The sequence below is a fragment of the Oncorhynchus clarkii genome, chromosome 1, assembly GCF_045791955.1.
Source record: "Oncorhynchus clarkii lewisi isolate Uvic-CL-2024 chromosome 1, UVic_Ocla_1.0, whole genome shotgun sequence".
In the NCBI taxonomy this organism is placed as follows: Eukaryota; Metazoa; Chordata; class Actinopteri; order Salmoniformes; family Salmonidae; genus Oncorhynchus; species Oncorhynchus clarkii.
In genome coordinates, this window is record NC_092147.1 from 4,533,794 (window position 1) to 4,553,470 (window position 19,677).

The following is a 19,677-nucleotide window of genomic DNA, read 5'->3' on the forward strand; positions in this document are numbered from 1 at the left end:
TCTGTTATGTACTGTACTGTAGAGATCAGTCAGTTATGTACTGTACTATAGAGATCAGTCTGTTATGTACTGTACTGTAGAGATCAGTCTGTTATGTACTGTACTATAGAGATCAGTCTGTTATGTACTGTAGAGATCAGTCTGTTATGTACTGTACTATAGAGATCAGTCTGTTATGTACTGTACTATAGAGATCAGTCAGTTATGTACTGTACTATAGAGATCAGTCAGTTATGTACTGTACTATAGAGATCAGTCAGTTATGTACTATAGAGATCAGTCAGTTATGTACTGTACTATAGAGATCAGTAAGTCATGTCCTGTACTATAGAGATCAGTCAGTTATGTACTGTAGAGATCAGTCAGTTATGTACTGTACTGTAGAGATCAGTCAGTTATGTACTATAGAGATCAGTCTGTTATGTACTGTACTATAGAGATCAGTCTGTTATGTACTATAGAGATCAGTCTGTTATGTACTGTACTATAGAGATCAGTCAGTTATGTACTGTAGAGATCAGTCAGTTATGTACTGTACTGTAGAGATCAGTCTGTTATGTACTATAGAGATCAGTCTGTTATGTACTGTACTATAGAGATCAGTCTGTTATGTACTATAGAGATCAGTCAGTTATGTACTGTACTATAGAGATCAGTCAGTTATGTACTGTAGAGATCAGTCAGTTATGTACTATACTGTTGAGATCAGTCTGTTATGTACTATAGAGATCAGTCTGTTATGTACTGTACTATAGAGATCAGTCTGTTATGTACTGTACTATAGAGATCAGTCAGTTATGTACTGTCCTGTAGAGATCAGTCTGTTATGTACTGTACTATAGAGATCAGTCTGTTATGTACTGTACTATAGAGATCAGTCTGTTATGTACTGTACTATAGAGATCAGTCTGTTATGTACTGTACTATAGAGATCAGTCTGTTATGTACTATAGAGATCAGTCAGTTATGTCGGGGCGGCAGGTAGCTTAGTGGTTAGACCGCTGGGCCAGTAACCGAAAGGTTGCTGGATTGAATCCCCGATGTGACAAGTTAAACATCTGTCCTTCCTTCCCTGAACAAGGCAGTTTAACCCACTCTTCCCCTGAACAAGGCAGTTTACTTGACTTGCCTTAAGTTAAATAAAACATTTAAATGTATTGTAAGAGGAGTTTGATTCCATAACAGTACTGTTCCTCTCTAACAGCAATCCAACAGCTGTGTTTTACCTTGTCGACGTGTTCCTGCTCCAGTTGTTCTCTGTGACTTTGTTCTTTGGCGTTGAGGGCTATCCGGTGGTTCCTCTCTGCGTGAGCCAGCTTGGTTTCCAGTTCCTCTCTCTCCTGCGCCGCCCGGGACACCTGCAGCTCAACCTCCGCCTTTAAACGGGCCACCTCGCCTGGACCGACACACAAGTTCACATTAATCTGTCATTTTACACTGATATTTATTTATAATGGACAATTAGCAATACGGTCCTTCGAGCCGGAACTCAATGCATTCATGATTACCGCCATCTTAAAAAATAAAAAATAAATAATAATTATCATGAATTAGCAGTCTGTTACAGACTGTTACAGTCTGGTACAGGTACTCCACCACACTCCCCCCTCTCTGTTCACTGTCTGGTACAGGTACTCCACCACACTCCCCCCTCTCTGTTCACTGTCTGGTACAGGTACTCCACCACACTCCCCCCTCTCTGTTCACTGCCTGGTACAGGTACTCCACCACACTCCCCCCTCTCTGTTCTCTGTTCACTGTCTGATACAGGTACTCCACCACACTTCCCCCTCTCTGTTCACCGTCTGCCCTGGCCTGTCTCTCCCTGTCTGGTACAGGTACTCTACCACACTCCTCCCTCTCTCCCGTGATTCCGCTCGCCTCCATCACACACTCACTGTTGGGGCGAGTGACTCTTTGAACTTACAACGGATAGCCCCAAGTCGTTATATATATTTGTATTGTACTTTATGCTATTTGCCTCATTACTCCTGCATGCTTTGTTGACTATGAACTTGCTCGTCTACCCAACCGTGGGACAGTCTGTTTGTTCAAACACTCATGACTGAGACTCCTGGCCTCACATCCTATTCTAACCACCTCTCGCGGGCTTTGAATTCATAAAAAAAAGAGTTCAGAGCTCTCCCTGTCCTTTGCCGTGCCCTGATTGTATTACTGTTGATGATGTCAGGAAATGTCCATGTACATCCTGACCCGTCTACTGTTGCAAGGCCCCATATTCTAACTTGTGCTCTGATATCTGCTTCACTGATTTTTGCTCTCGTTAAAAGCCTGGGTTTTCTGCACGTTAAGCTTATAACCTAATATGGATCAATTGAAAGTGTGGGTTCACAGCTCCAATCCAGATGTGTTGGTCATTACTGAGATGTGATTAAGGAAGAGTGTTTTGGATAATGATGTTAACCTTTCTGGTCATAACCTTCTTCGGCAAGACAGATCTTCCAAAGGTGGTGGAGTGGCAATCTTTACCAAGGATCACCTTCAGTGCTCGGTTGTCTCCACCAAGTCTGTCCCCAAACTATTATATTTGCTGGTTTTAAGCATTACACTTACAAATATCTCTTTGTTGACTTTTGCTGGATGCTATCGTCCTCCATCAGCACCAGCCTGTACCCTACCTGCCCTAAGCTCTCTCCTGGCCCCTTACACTGTCTGAAATTGTCCAGCTAGGTGATCTAAACTGGGACATGCTTAAAGCACCCGACCAAGTCCTAAAGCAATGGGACTCCCTAAATCTTTCTCAGATTATTACCAATCCCCCAAGGTATGACTCCAAACACCCAGAAAAGGCTACTCTTCTTGATGTTATCCTCACAAATAATTCTGATAGGTATCAGTCTGGTGTTTTCTGTAATGATCTTGGTGATCACTGTTATACAGCCTGTGTTCGTAACGGCTGCTCAGTGAAGCAACCTGTCCTGATTTGTCACAGACGCTTGCTAAACAACCTTAATGAGCAATCCTTGCCTGATCCTCTGTCGAAGATGCTTTTTTTTATATTTTCAGTGGTCATAAAGAAGATTAGAATTAAAAACAGGTTCAGCCCCTGGTTCAATCGTGATCTGGTTACTCCACCTTAAGAAATCCATTTGGTGAAAGGCTCGGCTCACTCATACTCAGGCTGTCTGGAAGGCCAAAGATAGTTGCTTTAAGGAGCAGTTCTCACTCTGTGGGTCTAACCCCAAGATGTTCTGGAAAACGGTTAAAGACCTGGAGAATAAACCCTCCTCCTCACAGCTGCCCATGTCCCTTAATGTCGATAATGGGGTTGTTACTGACAAGGAGCACATGGCTGAGCTCTTTAATCACCACTTCATTAAGTCAGGATTCCTATTTGACTAAGCCATGCCTCCTTGCCCGTCCAACATTTCCTAATCTCCCAACCCTTCTAATGCGACTATCCCCAATGCTCCTTCCTCTTTTTCCCCTGCATCGCTACAAAGTTTCTCCCTGCAGGCAGTCACTGAGTCCGAGGTGCTAAAGGAGCTCCTGAAACTTGACCCCAAAACATCTGGGTCAGATGGTTTAGACCCTTTCTTCTTTAACTGACTTGCCTAGTTAAATAAAGGTTACACACACTCGCACACCACACTGACCAAAACGTTATTTTGTTGGCATTTACGTATGTAAAATACTGTGCAATCAAAACAAAATACTGTATTTCTTTGACTTATTTGCTGGGCTGTTTCATTGTTTATTTGTTCAGTCGTTTCATTCTCAACCAGGATTTCATCATACGTGTCAAGCAGTGAATTTCCAGCTGTGTCTGTCCGTGGTCTCTCTTCCTCGGTGCTTCACTGTCACTGTGTCCGTTTCCGTCTTGTCCAGCTGTGTATGTAACATGTCATGTAAACCCTGCTTCTTGTCTGCATCAAAGCGGTCCTTGTACCTAGCATCGAGCATGGTGGCGACACAGTAAAGAGAGAATGCCTGTTAAAGAAGTAGCGGTCCTTGTACCTAGCATCGAGCATGGTGGCGACACAGTAAAGAGAGAATGCCTGTTAAAGAAGTAGCGGTCCTTGTACCTAGCATCGAGCATGGTGGCGACACAGTAAAGAGGCTCAGAGAGAATGCCTGTTAAAGAAGTAGCGGTCCTTGTACCTAGCATCGAGCATGGTGGAGACACTGTAAAGAGGCTCAGAGAGAATGCCTGTTAAAGAAGTAGCAGTCCTTGTACCTAGCATCGAGCATGGTGGAGACACAGTAAAGAGAGAATGCCTGTTAAAGAAGTAGAGGTCCTTGTACCTAGCATCGAGCATGGTGGAGACACAGTAAAGAGGCTCAGAGAGAATGCCTGTTAAAGAAGTAGCGGTCCTTGTACCTAGCATCGAGCATGGTGGAGACACTGTAAAGAGAGAATGCCTGTTAAAGAAGTAGCGGTCCTTGTACCTAGCATCGAGCATGGTGGCAACACAGTAAAGAGAGAATGCCTGTTAAAGAAGTAGCGGTCCTTGTACCTAGCATCGAGCATGGTGGCGACACAGTAAAGAGAGAATGCCACCGAATCGCTTGTTCACAGCCTCGAGTACTTTTGTAAGTTAACGCCACAGTCTGTGTGGGCAGTTTTGTGGAGCGTTTCAATGCCATGACAGAGGGTATCACGTCTGCTGCAGACACAGTTGATGAGCTTATTCCTCCAGTCAGATGGTTCCAATGGAGCTAGCCAGTGTGTTCATGTTTCCAAGTTTCATACATGTTCTCATATGCCATTGAAATGGCAGCAGCGGTATGACAACCAGCACATTCTTGACCAATGTGGTTTTCCCCAGTACAAAATCCGGTACACTGTCCTTCTCTCAGCACATATCAAAGCTGCAGGGTAAAGTTAAATCTAGACTTGGTTTCCTCTATCGTAAATCGCTCCTCTTTCACCCCAGCTGCCAAACTAACCCTGATTCAGATGACCATCCTACCCATGCTAGATTAAGGAGACATAATTTATAGATCGGCAGGTAAGGGTGCTCTCGAGCGGCTAGATGTTCTTTACCATTCGGCCATCAGATTTACCACCAATGCTCCTTATATGACACATGACTGCACTCTATACTCCTCTATAAACTGGTCATCTCTGTATACCCGTCACAAGACCCACTGGTTGATGCTTATTTATAAAACCCTCTTAGGCCTCACTCCTCCCTATCTAAGATATCTACTGCAGCCCTCATCCTCCACATACAACACCCGTTCTGCCAGTCACATTCTGTTAAAGGTCCCCAAAGCACACACATCCCTCGCTCCTCTTTTCAGTTCACTGCAGCTAGCGACTGGAACGAGCTGCAACAAACACTCAAACTGGACAGTTTTATCTCCATCTCTTCATTCAAAGACTCAAATCACTCTTATTGACAGTTGTGGGTGATTTGTATGATTCGCGTGATGTATTGTGTTGCTGTCATGTTGTTGTCATGTTGTGTCGCTACCATGCTGTGTTGTCAGGTTGTGTTGTCATGTGTTGCTGCCTTGCTATGTTGTTGTCTTAGGTTTCTCTTTATGTCGTGTCGTCCCTCTTGTCGTGATGTGTGTTGTTTTTTTTTAAATAGCAGCTCCCGGCATTTTGCCTTTTGGTAAGTAAGAATTGTAAATTGTAAATTGTAAATAAGAATTTGTTCTTAAACTGACTTGCCTAGTTAAATAAAGGTTAAATTAAAAAATATATATTTTAAAAAAGTGCTCTGGTGTGGTGTCCTCCGGTGTGACAGCTCAAAGACAGATTATTTTATAGGCTGTAGGAGTCGCGTGTACAGCCTGGCAGTGTCAATGATGCGGTTGTTGTGAAGATTTTGGCTAAAGGCTTCCATGTGTCAACCTGTTTAATCTGATGCTGTGCGTGTTGTGGATTTTGTGGAATTGGGATTTTATTTAACATTTCCCAGATCTTGTCCATTTTTTCTGGAAAAGTGAAGAGTGTTGCCGGGACAATCCCGGGATCCCGGTTACGCATGTTAATCTCTAGTTAATACCATGTTAATCCCTAGTTAATCTGGTGTGGAGTGATGTGGAGTGGATTGGTGTGGTGTGGATTGGTGTGGATTGGTGTGGAGTGGATTGGTGTGGTGTGGAGTGGATTGCTGTGTGTGGTGTAGTGTGGAGTGGATTGGTGCAGTCTGGTGTGGTGTGGAGTGGATTGGTGTGGTGTGGTGTAGTGTGGAGTGGATTGGTGCAGTCTGGTGTGGTGTGGAGTGGATTGGTGTGGTGTGGAGTGGATTGGTGTGGTGTGGTGTGGAGTTGTGTGGTGTGTGGTGGTTTGGTGTAGTGTGTAGTGGAGTGGAGTGGTGTGGTGTGGTGTAGTGTGTAGTGGAGTGGTGTGGTGTGGTGTGGAGTGGTGTGGATTGGTGTGGTCTGGTGTGGATTGGTCTGGTGTGGTGGGGTGTGGTGTGGTGTGGAGTGGAGTGGTGTGGTTTGGAGTGGTTTGGTGTGGTGTGGAGTGTAGTGGATTGGTGTGGTCTAGTGTGGATTGGATTGGTGTGGTGTGGATTGGTGTGGAGTGGATTGGTGTGGTGTGGAGTGGTGTGGTATGGTGTGGATTGGTGTGGTGTGGATTGGTGTGGATTGGTGTGGAGTGGATTGGTGTGGTGTGGATTGGTGTGGAGTGGAATGGTGTGGTGTGGTGTGGATTGGTGTGGTGTGGATTGGTGTGGATTGGTGTGGAGTGGAATGGTGTGGTGTGGTGTGGATTGGTGTGGTGTGGATTGGTGTGGATTGGTGTGGTGTGGATTGGTGTGGTGTGGATTGGTGTGGATTGGTGTGGTGTGGATTGGTGTGGTGTGGATTGGTGTGGATTGGTGTGGAGTGGAATGGTGTGGTGTGGTGTGGATTGGTGTGGTGTGGATTGGTGTGGATTGGTGTGGTGTGGATTGGTGTGGTGTGGATTGGTGTGGAGTGGATTGGTGTGGTGTGGATCAGGCCAGCTGCTGCAGAGCCCACAGCAGAAATATGTCTCTCAGTGGAAAAGTAGGAGAGGGGAGAGAGAGAGAGATATAATCTGAAGTCAAATGTCTACTGTTTGCTGACCATCTGGTGCTTCTGTCCCCAACCAAGGAGGGCCTACAGCAGCACCTAGATCTTCTGTATAGATTATGCCAGACCTGGGCCCTGACAGTAAATCTCAGTAAGACAAAAATAACGGTGTTCCAAAAAAGGTCCAGTCGCCAGGACCACAAATACAAATTCCATCTAGACACCGTTGCCCTAGAGCACACAAAAAACTATACCTACCTCGGCCTAAACATCAGCGCCACAGGCAACTTCCACAAAGCTGTGAACGATCTGAGAGACAAGGCAAGAAGGACATTCTATGCCACCAAAAGGAACATAAAATTCAACATATCAATTAGGATCTGGCTAAAAATACTTGAATCAGTTATAGAACCCATTGCCCTTTATGGTTGTGAGGTCTGGGGTCCGCTCACCAACCAAGAATTCACAAAATGGGACAAACACCAAAGTGAGACTCTGCATGCAATATCCTGCAAAAATATCCTCTGTGTACAACTTAAAACACCAAATAATGCATGCAGAGCAGAATTAGGCCAATACCCACTAATTATCAAAATCCAGAAAAGAGACGTTAAATTCTACAACCACCGAAAAGGAAGTGGTTCCCAAACCTTCCATAACAAAGCCATCACCTACAGAGAGATGAACCTGGAGAAGAGTCCCCTAAGCAAACTGGTCCTGGGGCTCAGTTCACAAACACAAACACACCCTACAGAGCCCCAGGACAACAGCACAATTAGACCCAACCAAATCATGAGAAAACAAAAAAATAATTACTTGACACATTGGAAAGAACTAACAAAAACTAGAATGCTACTCAGCCCTAAACAGAGAATACACAGTGGTAGAATACCTGACCACTGTGACTGACCCAAACTTAAGGAAAGCTTTGACTATGTACAGACTCAGTGAGCATAGCCTTGCAATTGAGAAAGGCCGCCGTAGGCAGACATGGCTCTCAAGAGAAGACAGGCTATGTGCACACTGCCCACAAAATGAGGTGGAAACTGAGCTGCACTTCCTAACCTCCTGCCAAATGTATGACCATATTAGAGAGACATATTTCCCTCAGATTACACAGATCCACAAAGAATTAGAAAACAAACACGATTTTGATAAACTCCCATATCTACTGGGTGAAATTCCACAGTGAGCCATCACAGCAGCAAGATGTGTGACCTGTTGCCACGAGAAAAGGGCAACCAGTGAAGAACACACACCATTGTAAATACAACCCATATTTATGCTTATTGATTTTCCCTTTTGTAGTCTATTTGTACATCATTACAACCCTCTATATAGACATAATATGACATTTGTAATGTCTTTACTCTCTTGGAACTTTCGTGAGTGTAATGTTGACTGTTCATTTGTATTGTTTATTTCACTTGCTTTGGCAACGTTAACACATGTTTCCCATGCATGTTGACCGTACAGTGAAATGCTTGCTTACAACCCCTTGAATTTAATTGATAGAGGGAGAGGAGAGAGAGAGAGTGAGACATGGAGGGGGGTAGAGAGAGAGAGGAGCGGAGAGGTGAGGCAAAGAGAGAGAAGGAGAGATGGTGGAGAGGAGAGAGAGAGAAAGAAATATATAGAGGAGAGAGAACGAGGTGAGGGGGGGATTGGGGCACAGACGACAGCAGGTGAACAGCAGGAGGACAGCAGGTGAACAGCAGGAGGACAGCAGGAGGACAGCAGGACGACAGCAGGTGAACAGCAGGAGGACAGCAGGAGGACAGCAGGAGGACAGCAGGTGAACAGCAGGAGGACAGCAGGAGGACAGCAGGAGGACAGCAGGTGAACAGCAGGAGGACAACAGGAGGACAGTAGGAGGACAGCAGGAGGACAGCAGGTGAACAGCAGGAGGACAGCAGGTGAACAGCAGGAGGACAGCAGGAGGACAGTAGGAGGACAGCAGGAGAACAGCAGGAGGACAGCAGGAGGACAGCAGGAGGACAGCAGGTGAACAGCAGGAGGACAGCAGGTGAACAGCAGGAGGACAGTAGGAGGACAGCAGGAGAACAGCAGGTGAACAGCAGGAGGACAGCAGGAGGACAGCAGGAGGACAGCAGGTGAACAGCAGGAGGACAGCAGGAGGACAGCAGGAGGACAGCACGTGGGTGTGTTTGTACTCACGCGTCAGGTCCTCGTCAGCCATGGTTAGGGTGCTTCGCTCCACCTCCAGTCGGTTCCTCTCCCCCTCCAGAGAGGACACTAGCTCCTGGCCCTCAAAGACACACGTCTCTAGAGACTCCTTCTCCGCTCTGACAAACAGCACATACAGAGAGAATTAAGCATTTATTGAATTAGAGAGAGAGAGAATGACAGAGAGAATGACAGAGAGAGAGAGAATGATAGAGAGAGAGAGAAAGCTGGTAGTCCCATTCACCAAACTACCAGGTGTGAAACAGGGAAGAGACTAAGGGGGTATGCTAATTTGATCAAGTGCAGACTTAACCCACTCTATTAAATAAATCAAAACAGGAACATTTTACATCTGACTAGAAATTCAAAAGGAAATGATCTTAACAGAGAAAAATGTCCTCCTGTGTGCTACCTATATCCCCCCACTAGAATCCCCATACTTTAACGAAGACAGCTTCTCCATCCTGGAGGGGTAAATCTATCATTTCCAGGCCCAGTACTAGTCTGTGGCGACCTAAATGCCAGAACTGGACACGAACCTGACACCCTCAGCACACAGGGGGACAAACACCTACCTGGAGGTGACAGCATTCCCTCCCCTATATGCCCCCCTAGACACAACTATGACAACTTAACCAACAAAAACAGGTCACAACTCCTGCAGCTCTGTTGGACGCTGGGTATGTACATAGTCAACGGTAGGCTTCAAGGGGACTCCTATGGTAGGTACATCTATAGCTCATCTCTAGGCAGTAGTACTGTAGACTACTTTATCACTGACCTCAACCCAGAGTCTCTCAGAGCGTTCACAGTCAGCCCACTGACACCCCTATCAGACCACAGCAAAATCACAGTAGAAAATCTTAACTGTATATTTGACCTCTCAGCTTCCCTATATCACTAGCCACTTTAAACAATGCTACTTAATATAATGTTTACATACCCTACATTACTCATATGCATACGTATATACTGTACTCTATATCATCTACTGCATCTTTATGTAATACATGTATCACTAGCCACTTTGTTTACATACTCATCTCATATGTATATACTGTACTCGATACCATCTACTGTATCTTGCCTATGCCGCTCTGTACCATCACTCATTCATATATCTTTATGTACATATTCTTTATCCCCTTACACTGTGTATAAGGTAGTCGTTTTGGAATTGTTAGCTAGATTACTCGTTGGTTATTACTGCATTGTCGGAACTAGAAACACAAGCATTTCGCTACACTCGCATTAACATCTGCTAACCATGTGTATGTGACAAATAAAATTTGATTCGATTTGATTTGATTTGAAATCTATAAATGTCGAACAGAAAACTTAAAATTAACAACAATGACAAATGGTTTGATGAAGAATGCAAAAACCTAAGAAAGAAATTGGTGAAACCTGTCCAACCAAAAACATAGAGACCCAGAAAACCTGAGTCTACGCCTTCACTATGGTGAATCACTAAAACAATACAGAAATACACTACGGAAAAAGAAGGAACAGCACGTCAGAAATCAGCTCAATGTAATTGAAGAATCCATAGACTCTAACCACTTCTGGGAAATTTGGAAAATACCTAAACAAACAACAAAAAAAAGAGTTATCTATCCAAAATGGAGATTTATGGGTAAACCACTTATCCAATCTTTTTGGCTCTATAACAAATAGCAAAAACATATACATGATCAAAAACAAGTCTTAGAATCAACTATTAAAGACTACCAGAACCCACTGTATTCTCCTTTTACCTTGAATGAACTACAGGACAAAATACAAACCCTCCAACCCAAAAAGGCCTGTGGTGTTGATGGTATCCTCAATGAAATGATCAAATATACAGACAACAAATTCCAATTGGCTATACTAAAACTCTTTGAAATCATCCTTGGCTCTTGCATCTTCCCCAATATTTGGAACCAAGGACTGATCACCCCAATCCACAAAAGTGGAGACAAATTTGACCCCAATAACTACCGTGGAATATGCGTCAACAGCAACCTGGAAAATCCTCTGCATTATCATTACCAGCAGACTCGTACATTTCCTCAGTGAAAACAATGTACTGAGCAAATGCCAAATTGGCTTTTTACCAAATTACCGTACAACAGACCATGTATTCACCCTGCACACCCTACTCGACAAACAAACAAACCAAAACAAAGGCAAAGTCTTCTCATACTTTGTTGATTTCAAAAAGCCTTCGTCTCAATTTGGCATGAGGATCTGCTATACAAATTGATGGAAAGTGGTATTGGAGGCAAAACATACAACATTATAAAATCCATGTACACAAACAACAAGTGTGCAGTTAAAATTGGCAAAAAACACACATTTCTTCACACAGGGTCGTGGGGTGAGACAGGGATGCAGCTTAAGCCCCACCCTCTTCAACATACATATCAACGAATTGGCGCGGGCACTAGAACAGTCTGCAGCACCCGGCCACACCCGGCCACACCCCTGAAGTCAAATCTCTACTGTTTGCTGATGATCTAGTGCTTCTGTCCCCAACCAAGGAGGGCCTACAGCAGCACCTAGATCTTCTGCACAGATTCTGACAGACCTGGGCCCTGACAGTGAATCTCAGTAAGACCAAAATAATGGTGTACCAGAAAAGGTCCAGATACCGTTGCCCAAAAAACTAGACATACCTTTGCCTAAAAATACTTGAATCAGTTATAGAACACATTGCCCTTTATGGTTGTGACCAAGAATTCAACCAAGAACTCACAAAATGGGACAAACACCAAATGAAGACTCTGCATGCAGAGCAAATAAGGCCGATACCCACTAATTATCAAAATTCAGAAAAGAGACGTTAAATTCTACAACCACCTAAAAGGAAGCGATTCCCAAACCTTCCATAACAAAGCCATCACCTACAGAGAGATGAACCTGGAGAAGAGTCCCCTAAGCAAGCTGATCCTGGGGCTCTGTTCACAAACACAAACAGACTGCAAAGAGCCCCAGGACAACAACACAATTAGATTTCATCTACTTCACTTGCTTTGGCAATGTTAACATGTCTGTCCCATGCCAATAAAGCCCCTTGAATTTAATTGATTTGAATTGAGAGCGAGAACGACAGAGAGAGACAGCGAGAGACACACACACACACACACACACACACAGTGTGGTAAAGAGGTTAGGGCTCTGAAAATAGGAGCGTTGAAACCCTATAGGTACATAAAGCAGTAAAATTCAATGAGCCACGGTTGGTATACTCCGTCAATAAAACCCAACCTGAAACGTCTTGTTACACAACGACACACGCCATGGAACTGTTCTGCACAAGAAAGAACCAGACCCACATAACCACACTCCCTCCCTCCCTCCCCACACCCAAACACACACGGCCTTACCTGAGAATCGCCAGCTCCTGTTCCAGGCCCCATGCCCTGCGGTCAACGGCAGTCAGCTGGATCCCCAGACTGGCCTTGTCCTTGGCCACATCCTCTCTGTCATGATGGGCCCTCTGCAGGGCCACAGCCTTGCTGTTCAGCTCTCTACGGCTGGAAGTCAGTTGGTCGGACAAGGACTGGACCTGCTTATTAACCTGGGCATAAACACAAGAACACGTCATAGACATCACAACCACAGACTGACCTGCTAACTGACACAGAGACATCACAACCACAGACTGACCTGCTAACTGACACAGAGACATCACAACCACAGACTGACCTGCTAACTGACACAGAGACATCACAACCACAGACTGACAGAGACCTGGTAACAGACACAGAGACATCACAAACACCAACCACAGACTGACAGAAACCTGCTAACTGACACAGACACATCACAACCACCAACCACAGACTGACAGAAACCTGCTAACTGACACAGACACATCACAACCACCAACCACAGACTGACAGAAACCTGCTAACTGACACAGAGACATCACAACCACCAACCACAGACTGACAGAAACCTGCTAACTGACACAGAGACATCACAACCACCCACCACAGACCGACAGAAACCTGCTAACTGACACAGAGACATCACAACCACAGACTGACCTGCTAACTGACACAGAAACATCACAACCACCAACCACAGACTGACCTGCTAACTGACAAAGAAACATCACAACCACAGACTGACCTGCTAACTGACACAGAAACATCACAACCAGGGGTAGCCAGGTGGAAAGCATGACCAGCCGTAGAGAAATGCTTATTGAAATTCTCGAATATCATGGATTTATCGGTGGTAACAGTGTTTCCTAGCCTCAGAGCAGTGGGCAGCTGGGAGGCTCTTATTCTCCATGGACTTTACAGTGTCCCAGAACTGTTGAGTTTGTGCTACTTTACTTCTGTTTGAAAAAGCTAGCCTTAGCTTTCTTAACTGTCTGTGTATATTTGTTCCTAACTTTTCTGAAAAGTTGCATGTGATATGGGGGCTATTTGATGCTAATGCAGAACGCCACAGGATGTTTTTATGCTGGTCATGGGCAGACAGGTCTGGAGTGAACCAAGGGACATATATGTTCCTAGTTTTACATTTTTTTTAATGGGGGCATGCTTATTTAAGAGGGTGAGGAAGGCACTTTTAAAGAATTACCAGGCATCATCTACTAACGGGATGAGGTCAATGTCATTCCAGGATACCCCGACCAGGTCGATGCAGGCAATGAGGCAGTGATCGCTGAGATCTTGATTGAAAACAGCAGAGGTGTATTTGGAGGGTGAATTAGTTAGGATGATATCTATGAGGGTGCCCGTGTTTACGGATTTGGGGTTGTACCTGGTAGGTTCATTGATCATTTGTGTGAGATTGAGGGAATCAAGCTTAGATTGTAGGATGGCCGGGGTGTTAAGCATGTCCCAGTTTAGGTCACAGGCTCAGAAGATAAATGGGGGGCAATCAATTCACATATGGTGTCACAGCTGGGGGCAGGTGGTGGTCTATAGCAAGCGGCAACAGTGAGAGACTTGTTTCTGGAAAGATCGATTTTTAAAAGTAGAAGCTCAAATTGTTTGGGTACAGACCTGGATAGTAAGACAGTAGATTGCAACACAGCCCCCTTTGGCAGTTCTATCTTGGTGGAAAATGTTATAGTTAGGGATGGAGATTTCAGAGTTTTTGGTGGTTTTTCCAAGCCAGGATTCAGACACGGCTAAGACATCCAGGTTGGCAGAGTGTGCTAAAGCAGTGAGTAAAACAAACTTAGGGAGTAGGCTTCTAATGTTAACATGCATGAAACCAAGACTTTTACAAACTTAGGGTAGTGAATGCATAAGTACTCAGACCATTTGCTATGAGACTAGAAATCGGGCTCAGGTTTATCCTGTTTCCATTGATCCTTGATATGTTTCTACAACTTGATTGGAGTCCATCTGCGGTAAATTCAATTGATTGGACATGATTTGTAAAGGCACACACCTGTCTATATAAGGTCCCACAGTTGACAGTGCATGTCAGAGCAAAAACCAAGCTACGAGGTTGAAGGAATTGTCCGTAGAGGTCCAAGACAGGATCGTGTCGAAGCACAAATCTGGAGAAGGGTACCAAAACATTTCTGCTGCGTTGCAGGTCACCAAGAACATAGTGGCCTCCATCATTCTTAAATGGAGAAGTTTGGAACAACCAAGACTCTTCTGAGTGCTGGCCGCCCGGCCAAACTGCGCAATCAGGGGAGAAGGGCCTTGGTCAGGGAGGTGACCAAGAACCCGATGGTCACTCGGACTGAGCTCTAGAGTTCCTCTGTGGAGACGGGAGAACCTTCCAGAAGGACAACCATCTCTGTAGCACTCCACCAATCAGGCCTTTATGGTAGAGAGTAAAAGGCACATGACAGCCCACTTGAAGTTTGCCAAAAGTCACCTAAAGACTCTCAGACCATGAGAAACAAGATTCTCTGGTCTGATGAAACCAAGATTGAACTCCTTGGCCTGAATGCCAAGCGTCACATCTGGAGGAAACCTGGCACCATCCCTATGGTGAAGCATGGTGGTGGCAGCATCACTCTGTGGGGATGTTTTTCAGCGGCAGGGACTGGGAGACTAGTCAGGATCAAGGGAAAGATGAACAGAGCAAAGTACAGAGAGATCCTTGATGAAAACCTGCTCCAGAGCGCTCAGGACCTTAGACTGGGGCAAAGGTTCACCTTCCAACAGGACAATGACCCTAAGCACACAGCCGAGGCAACCCAGGAGTCTTTGAATGTCCTTGAGTGGCCCAGCAAGAGCCTGGACTTGAACCCGATTGAACTCTGGAGAGATCTGAAAATAGCTGTGCAGTAACGCTCCCCATCCAACCTGACAGAGCTTGAGAGGATCTGCTGAGAGGAATGGGAGAGACTCCAAAATTACAGGACAAAGTACTGTGTAAGTGGTCTGAATATTTATGTATATTTGATATTTCAGTTTTTTATTTGTAATACATTTGCAAAAAAATTCAAAATAAATGTTTTTGCTTTGTCATTATGGGGTATTGTGATGTCATTATGAGGTGTTGTGATGTCATTATGAGGTGTTGTGATGTCATTATGAGCTGTTGTGATGTCATTATGAGGTGTCGTGATGTCATTATGGGGTATTGTGATGTCATTATGAGGTGTTGTGATGTCATTATGGGGTGTTGTGATGTCATTATGGGGTATTGTGATGTCATTATGAGGTGTTGTGATGTCATTATGAGGGGTTGTGATGTCATTATGAGGTGTTGTGATGTCATTATGAGGTGTTGTGATGTCATTATGGGGTATTGTGATGTCATTATGGGGTATTGTGATGTCATTATGGGGTATTGTGATGTCATTATGGGGTGTTGTGATGTCATTATGGGGTATTGTGATGTCATTATGGGGTATTGTGATGTCATTATGAGGTGTTGTGATGTCATTATGGGGTATTGTGATGTCATTATGGGGTATTGTGATGTCATTATGGGGTATTGTGATGTCATTATGGGGTATTGTGATGTCATTATGGGGTATTGTGATGTCATTATGGGGTATTGTGATGTCATTATGGGGTATTGTGTGGAGATTGATGAGGGAAAAAAGCAATTTAATACATTTTAGAATAAGGTTGTAATGTAACGAAATGGGGGAAAAGTCAAGGGTCTGAATACTTTCCAAATACACTATATATGAAAAAATCAAATCAAATTGAATTTGTCACATGAGCCGAATACAACAGGTGTAGAATCTTACAGTGAAATGTTTAAAAAATGTAATTTGTCAGTAGAAAGAGACATAATGTACATAATAACTAATATATAAGCATGTATGAGATGCGTTTTCAATGTTCTATGATAATATGGCATCTTCTCTGGGTTTGTACACTTTAGGGTCAAACTAGTGTCCTGAAGCCATACGGTCACATTTCAAGAACCTTCCCACCCCCCCCCCCCACATGCTCCACCCAAGCAAAGCATTCGATTGGTTTGACATGCTTAATTGTGTTTCATTGGTGCTGCGTTCTAAGCTCCGCCTACATGATTAAACTCAATGATTTGCTGTGTTGAGCGGTGACTATTGTGGGCGGAGTTTGAGCTCCAACATTGTTCTGTTCTGCTGGTATGTGACGTCGATCGTTTTCAGCCCCTCAACTCCATCGTAAATCGTGGAGCTCAGATTAGTCATCTAAGCCCAGCAACGCATTTGATTGGTTTAACGTGTTGTGAGGCGTCACTGATTTACACCGCGTCTCCGTCCCTTTTTTTAACAGGTTGAAGTTCAAGTTAAAGTATCTTTGCCCTGAAGGCAGAACTGAGCGATTTCCGCTAGATAGTCCAGCTGCAAAGTCAAAATTTGGCTATATCATAAAAATGAATGAAAACAAAATGTTAGCTTAATCTAAGGTTAGCAGTGTGGTTGCGGTTGCGGTTGCGGTTAGGTTTAACATTCAGATTTGATTGAAATGTGTATCTGTGCCAGCTAGTTACAACTCTGCATGTATATCTGCCTTCAGAACAAGATTCATGACAATAACCTGACCCCTTTCTTTTTTGTGTGCTGTGTTTGTCCATAGACGACACCAGGCTTTCCGATTAGGGAAGGAGAGGGTCAAACGTTCACCAGATCTAAATTATTATTATTATTATTCACCGTAAGGTAATCCTATATCACGCAGTAACATTTAAAAAACATTTTAAAAAAAAAACGGGATATTGCCCGTCAATCAGAGAGTTAAGTTTATGTTGAGGCTCCAGGGTAAAAAAAAAAATAATGGCCTGTAATGCCACATACCTCTTCCCCATTCCCTTTATATTCCCTACATAGTGCACTGCTTTTCACCAGAGCACCTATGGCACCCTGGTCAAAAGTAGTGCACTAGGGAACAAGCGTGCCATTTGGGACAACATCGTGGTAACCTCTCACAATGCAGGATGTCATAATATTACCCTGTAATTCTAGAGTTTTCCCTGCTGAGTGGAAAATATCATTTCCTGACATGCCTCAAATTCACAAAACCGCTCACTACTGTTGACCAGAGCAGAGGTAGTGCACTACATAGGGAATAGGGCTCTGTCTAAAGTAGTGCACTACATAGGGAATAGGACTCTGGTCTAAAGTAGTGCACTACATAGGGAATAGGGCTCTGTCTAAAGTAGTGCACTATATAGGGAATAGGGCTCTGGTCCAAAGTAGTGCACTACATAGGGAATAGGGCTCTGTCTAAAGTAGTGCACTATATAGGGAATAGGGCTCTGGTCTAAAGTAGTGCACTACATAGGGAATAGGGCTCTGTCTAAAGTAGTGCACTACATAGGGAATAGGACTCTGGTCTAAAGTAGTGCACTACATAGGGAATAGGGCTCTGTCTAAAGTAGTGCACTATATAGGGAATAGGGCTCTGGTCCAAAGTAGTGCACTACATAGGGAATAGGGCTCTGTCTAAAGTAGTGCACTATATAGGGAATAGGGCTCTGGTCCAAAGTAGTGCACTACATAGGGAATAGGGCTCTGTCTAAAGTAGTGCACTATATAGGGAATAGGGCTCTGGTCCAAAGTAGTGCACTATATAGGGAATATGGTTCTGGTCTAAAGTAGTGTACTATATAGGGAATAGGGCTCTGGTCTAAGGTAGTGCACTATATAGGGAATAGGGCTCTGGTCTAAGGTAGTGCACTATATAGGGAATAGGGCTCTGGTCTAAAGTAGTGCACTATATAGGGAATAGGGCTCTGGTCTAAAGTAGTGCACTACATAGGGAACAGGGCTCTGGTCTAAAGTAGTGCACTGTATAGGGAATAGGGTGCAATAGGGCTCTGGTCTAAAGTAGTACACTATATAGGGAATAGGGCCCTGGTCTAAAGTAGTGCACTATATAGGGAATAGGGCTCTGGTCTAAAGTAGTGCACTATATAGGGAATAGGGCTCTGGTCTATAGTAGTGCACTATATAGGGAATAGGGCTCTGGTCTATAGTAGTACACTATATAGGGAATAGGGCTCTGGTCTAAAGTAGTGCACTACATAGGGAATAGGGCTCTGGTCTAAAGTAGTGCACTATATAGGGAATAGGGTGCCATAGGGCTCTGGTCTAAAGTAGTGCACTATATAGGGAATAGGGCTCTGGTCTAAAGTAGTGCACTATATAGGGAATAGGGCTCTGGTCTAAAGTAGTGCACTATATAGGGAATAGGGCTCTGGTCTAAAGTAGTGCACTACATAGGGAATAGGGCTCTGGTCTAAAGTAGTGCACTATATAGGGAATAGGGTGCCATAGGGCTCTGGTCTAAAGTAGTGCACTATATAGGGAATAGGGCTCTGGTCTAAAGTAGTGCACTATATAGGGAATAGGGCTCTGGTCTAAAGTAGTGCACTATATAGGGAATAGGGCTCTGGTCTAAAGTAGTGCACTATATAGGGAATAGGGCTCTGGTCTAAAGTAGTGCACTATATAGGGAATAGGGCTCTGGTCTAAAGTAGTGCACTATATAGGGAATAGGGCTCTGGTCTAAAGTAGTCCACTATATAGGGAATAGGGTGCCATAGGGCTCTGGTCTAAAGTAGTACACTATATAGGGAATAGGGAGCTGGTCTAAAGTAGTGCACTATATAGGGAATAGGGCTCTGGTCTAAAGTAGTGCACTATACAGGGAATAGGGCTCTGGTCTAAAGTAGTGCACTATATAGGGAATAGGGTGCCATAGGGCTCTGGTAGAAAGTAGTGCACTATATAGGGAATAGGGCTCTGGTCTAAAGTAGTGCACTATATAGGGAATAGGGTGCCATAGGGCTCTGGTAGAAAGTAGTGCACTATACAGGGAATAGGGCTCTGGTCTAAAGTAGTGCACTATATAGGGAATAGGGTGCCATAGGGCTCTGGTAGAAAGTAGTGCACTATATAGGGAATAGGGCTCTGGTCTAAAGTAGTGCACTATATAGGGAATAGGGTTCTGGTCTAAAGTAGTGCACTATATAGGGAATAGGTCTCTGGTCTAAAGTAGTGCACTATATAGGGAATAGGGCTCTGGTCTATAGTAGTGCACTATATAGGGAATAGGGCTCTGGTCTATAGTAGGACACTATATAGGGAAT

At 44.2% G+C, this 19,677-nt stretch overlaps 1 protein-coding gene across 1 annotated transcript in view; it reads right to left on the bottom strand.

Annotated features, from left to right (window-relative positions):
- The window catches only part of LOC139414230 (ciliary rootlet coiled-coil, rootletin family member 2), a 103,665-nt gene that overhangs the window by 70,616 nt on the left and 13,372 nt on the right, over window positions 1-19,677 (bottom strand). Inside the window, exons 6-8 of the mRNA XM_071162131.1 lie at window positions 12,537-12,730; window positions 9,157-9,284; window positions 1,227-1,396 (exon numbers count right to left, since the gene is read on the bottom strand). Of these exons, the coding sequence (XP_071018232.1) occupies window positions 1,227-1,396; window positions 9,157-9,284; window positions 12,537-12,730 (492 nt within the window). The remainder of the gene's footprint in view (window positions 1-1,226; window positions 1,397-9,156; window positions 9,285-12,536; window positions 12,731-19,677) is intronic.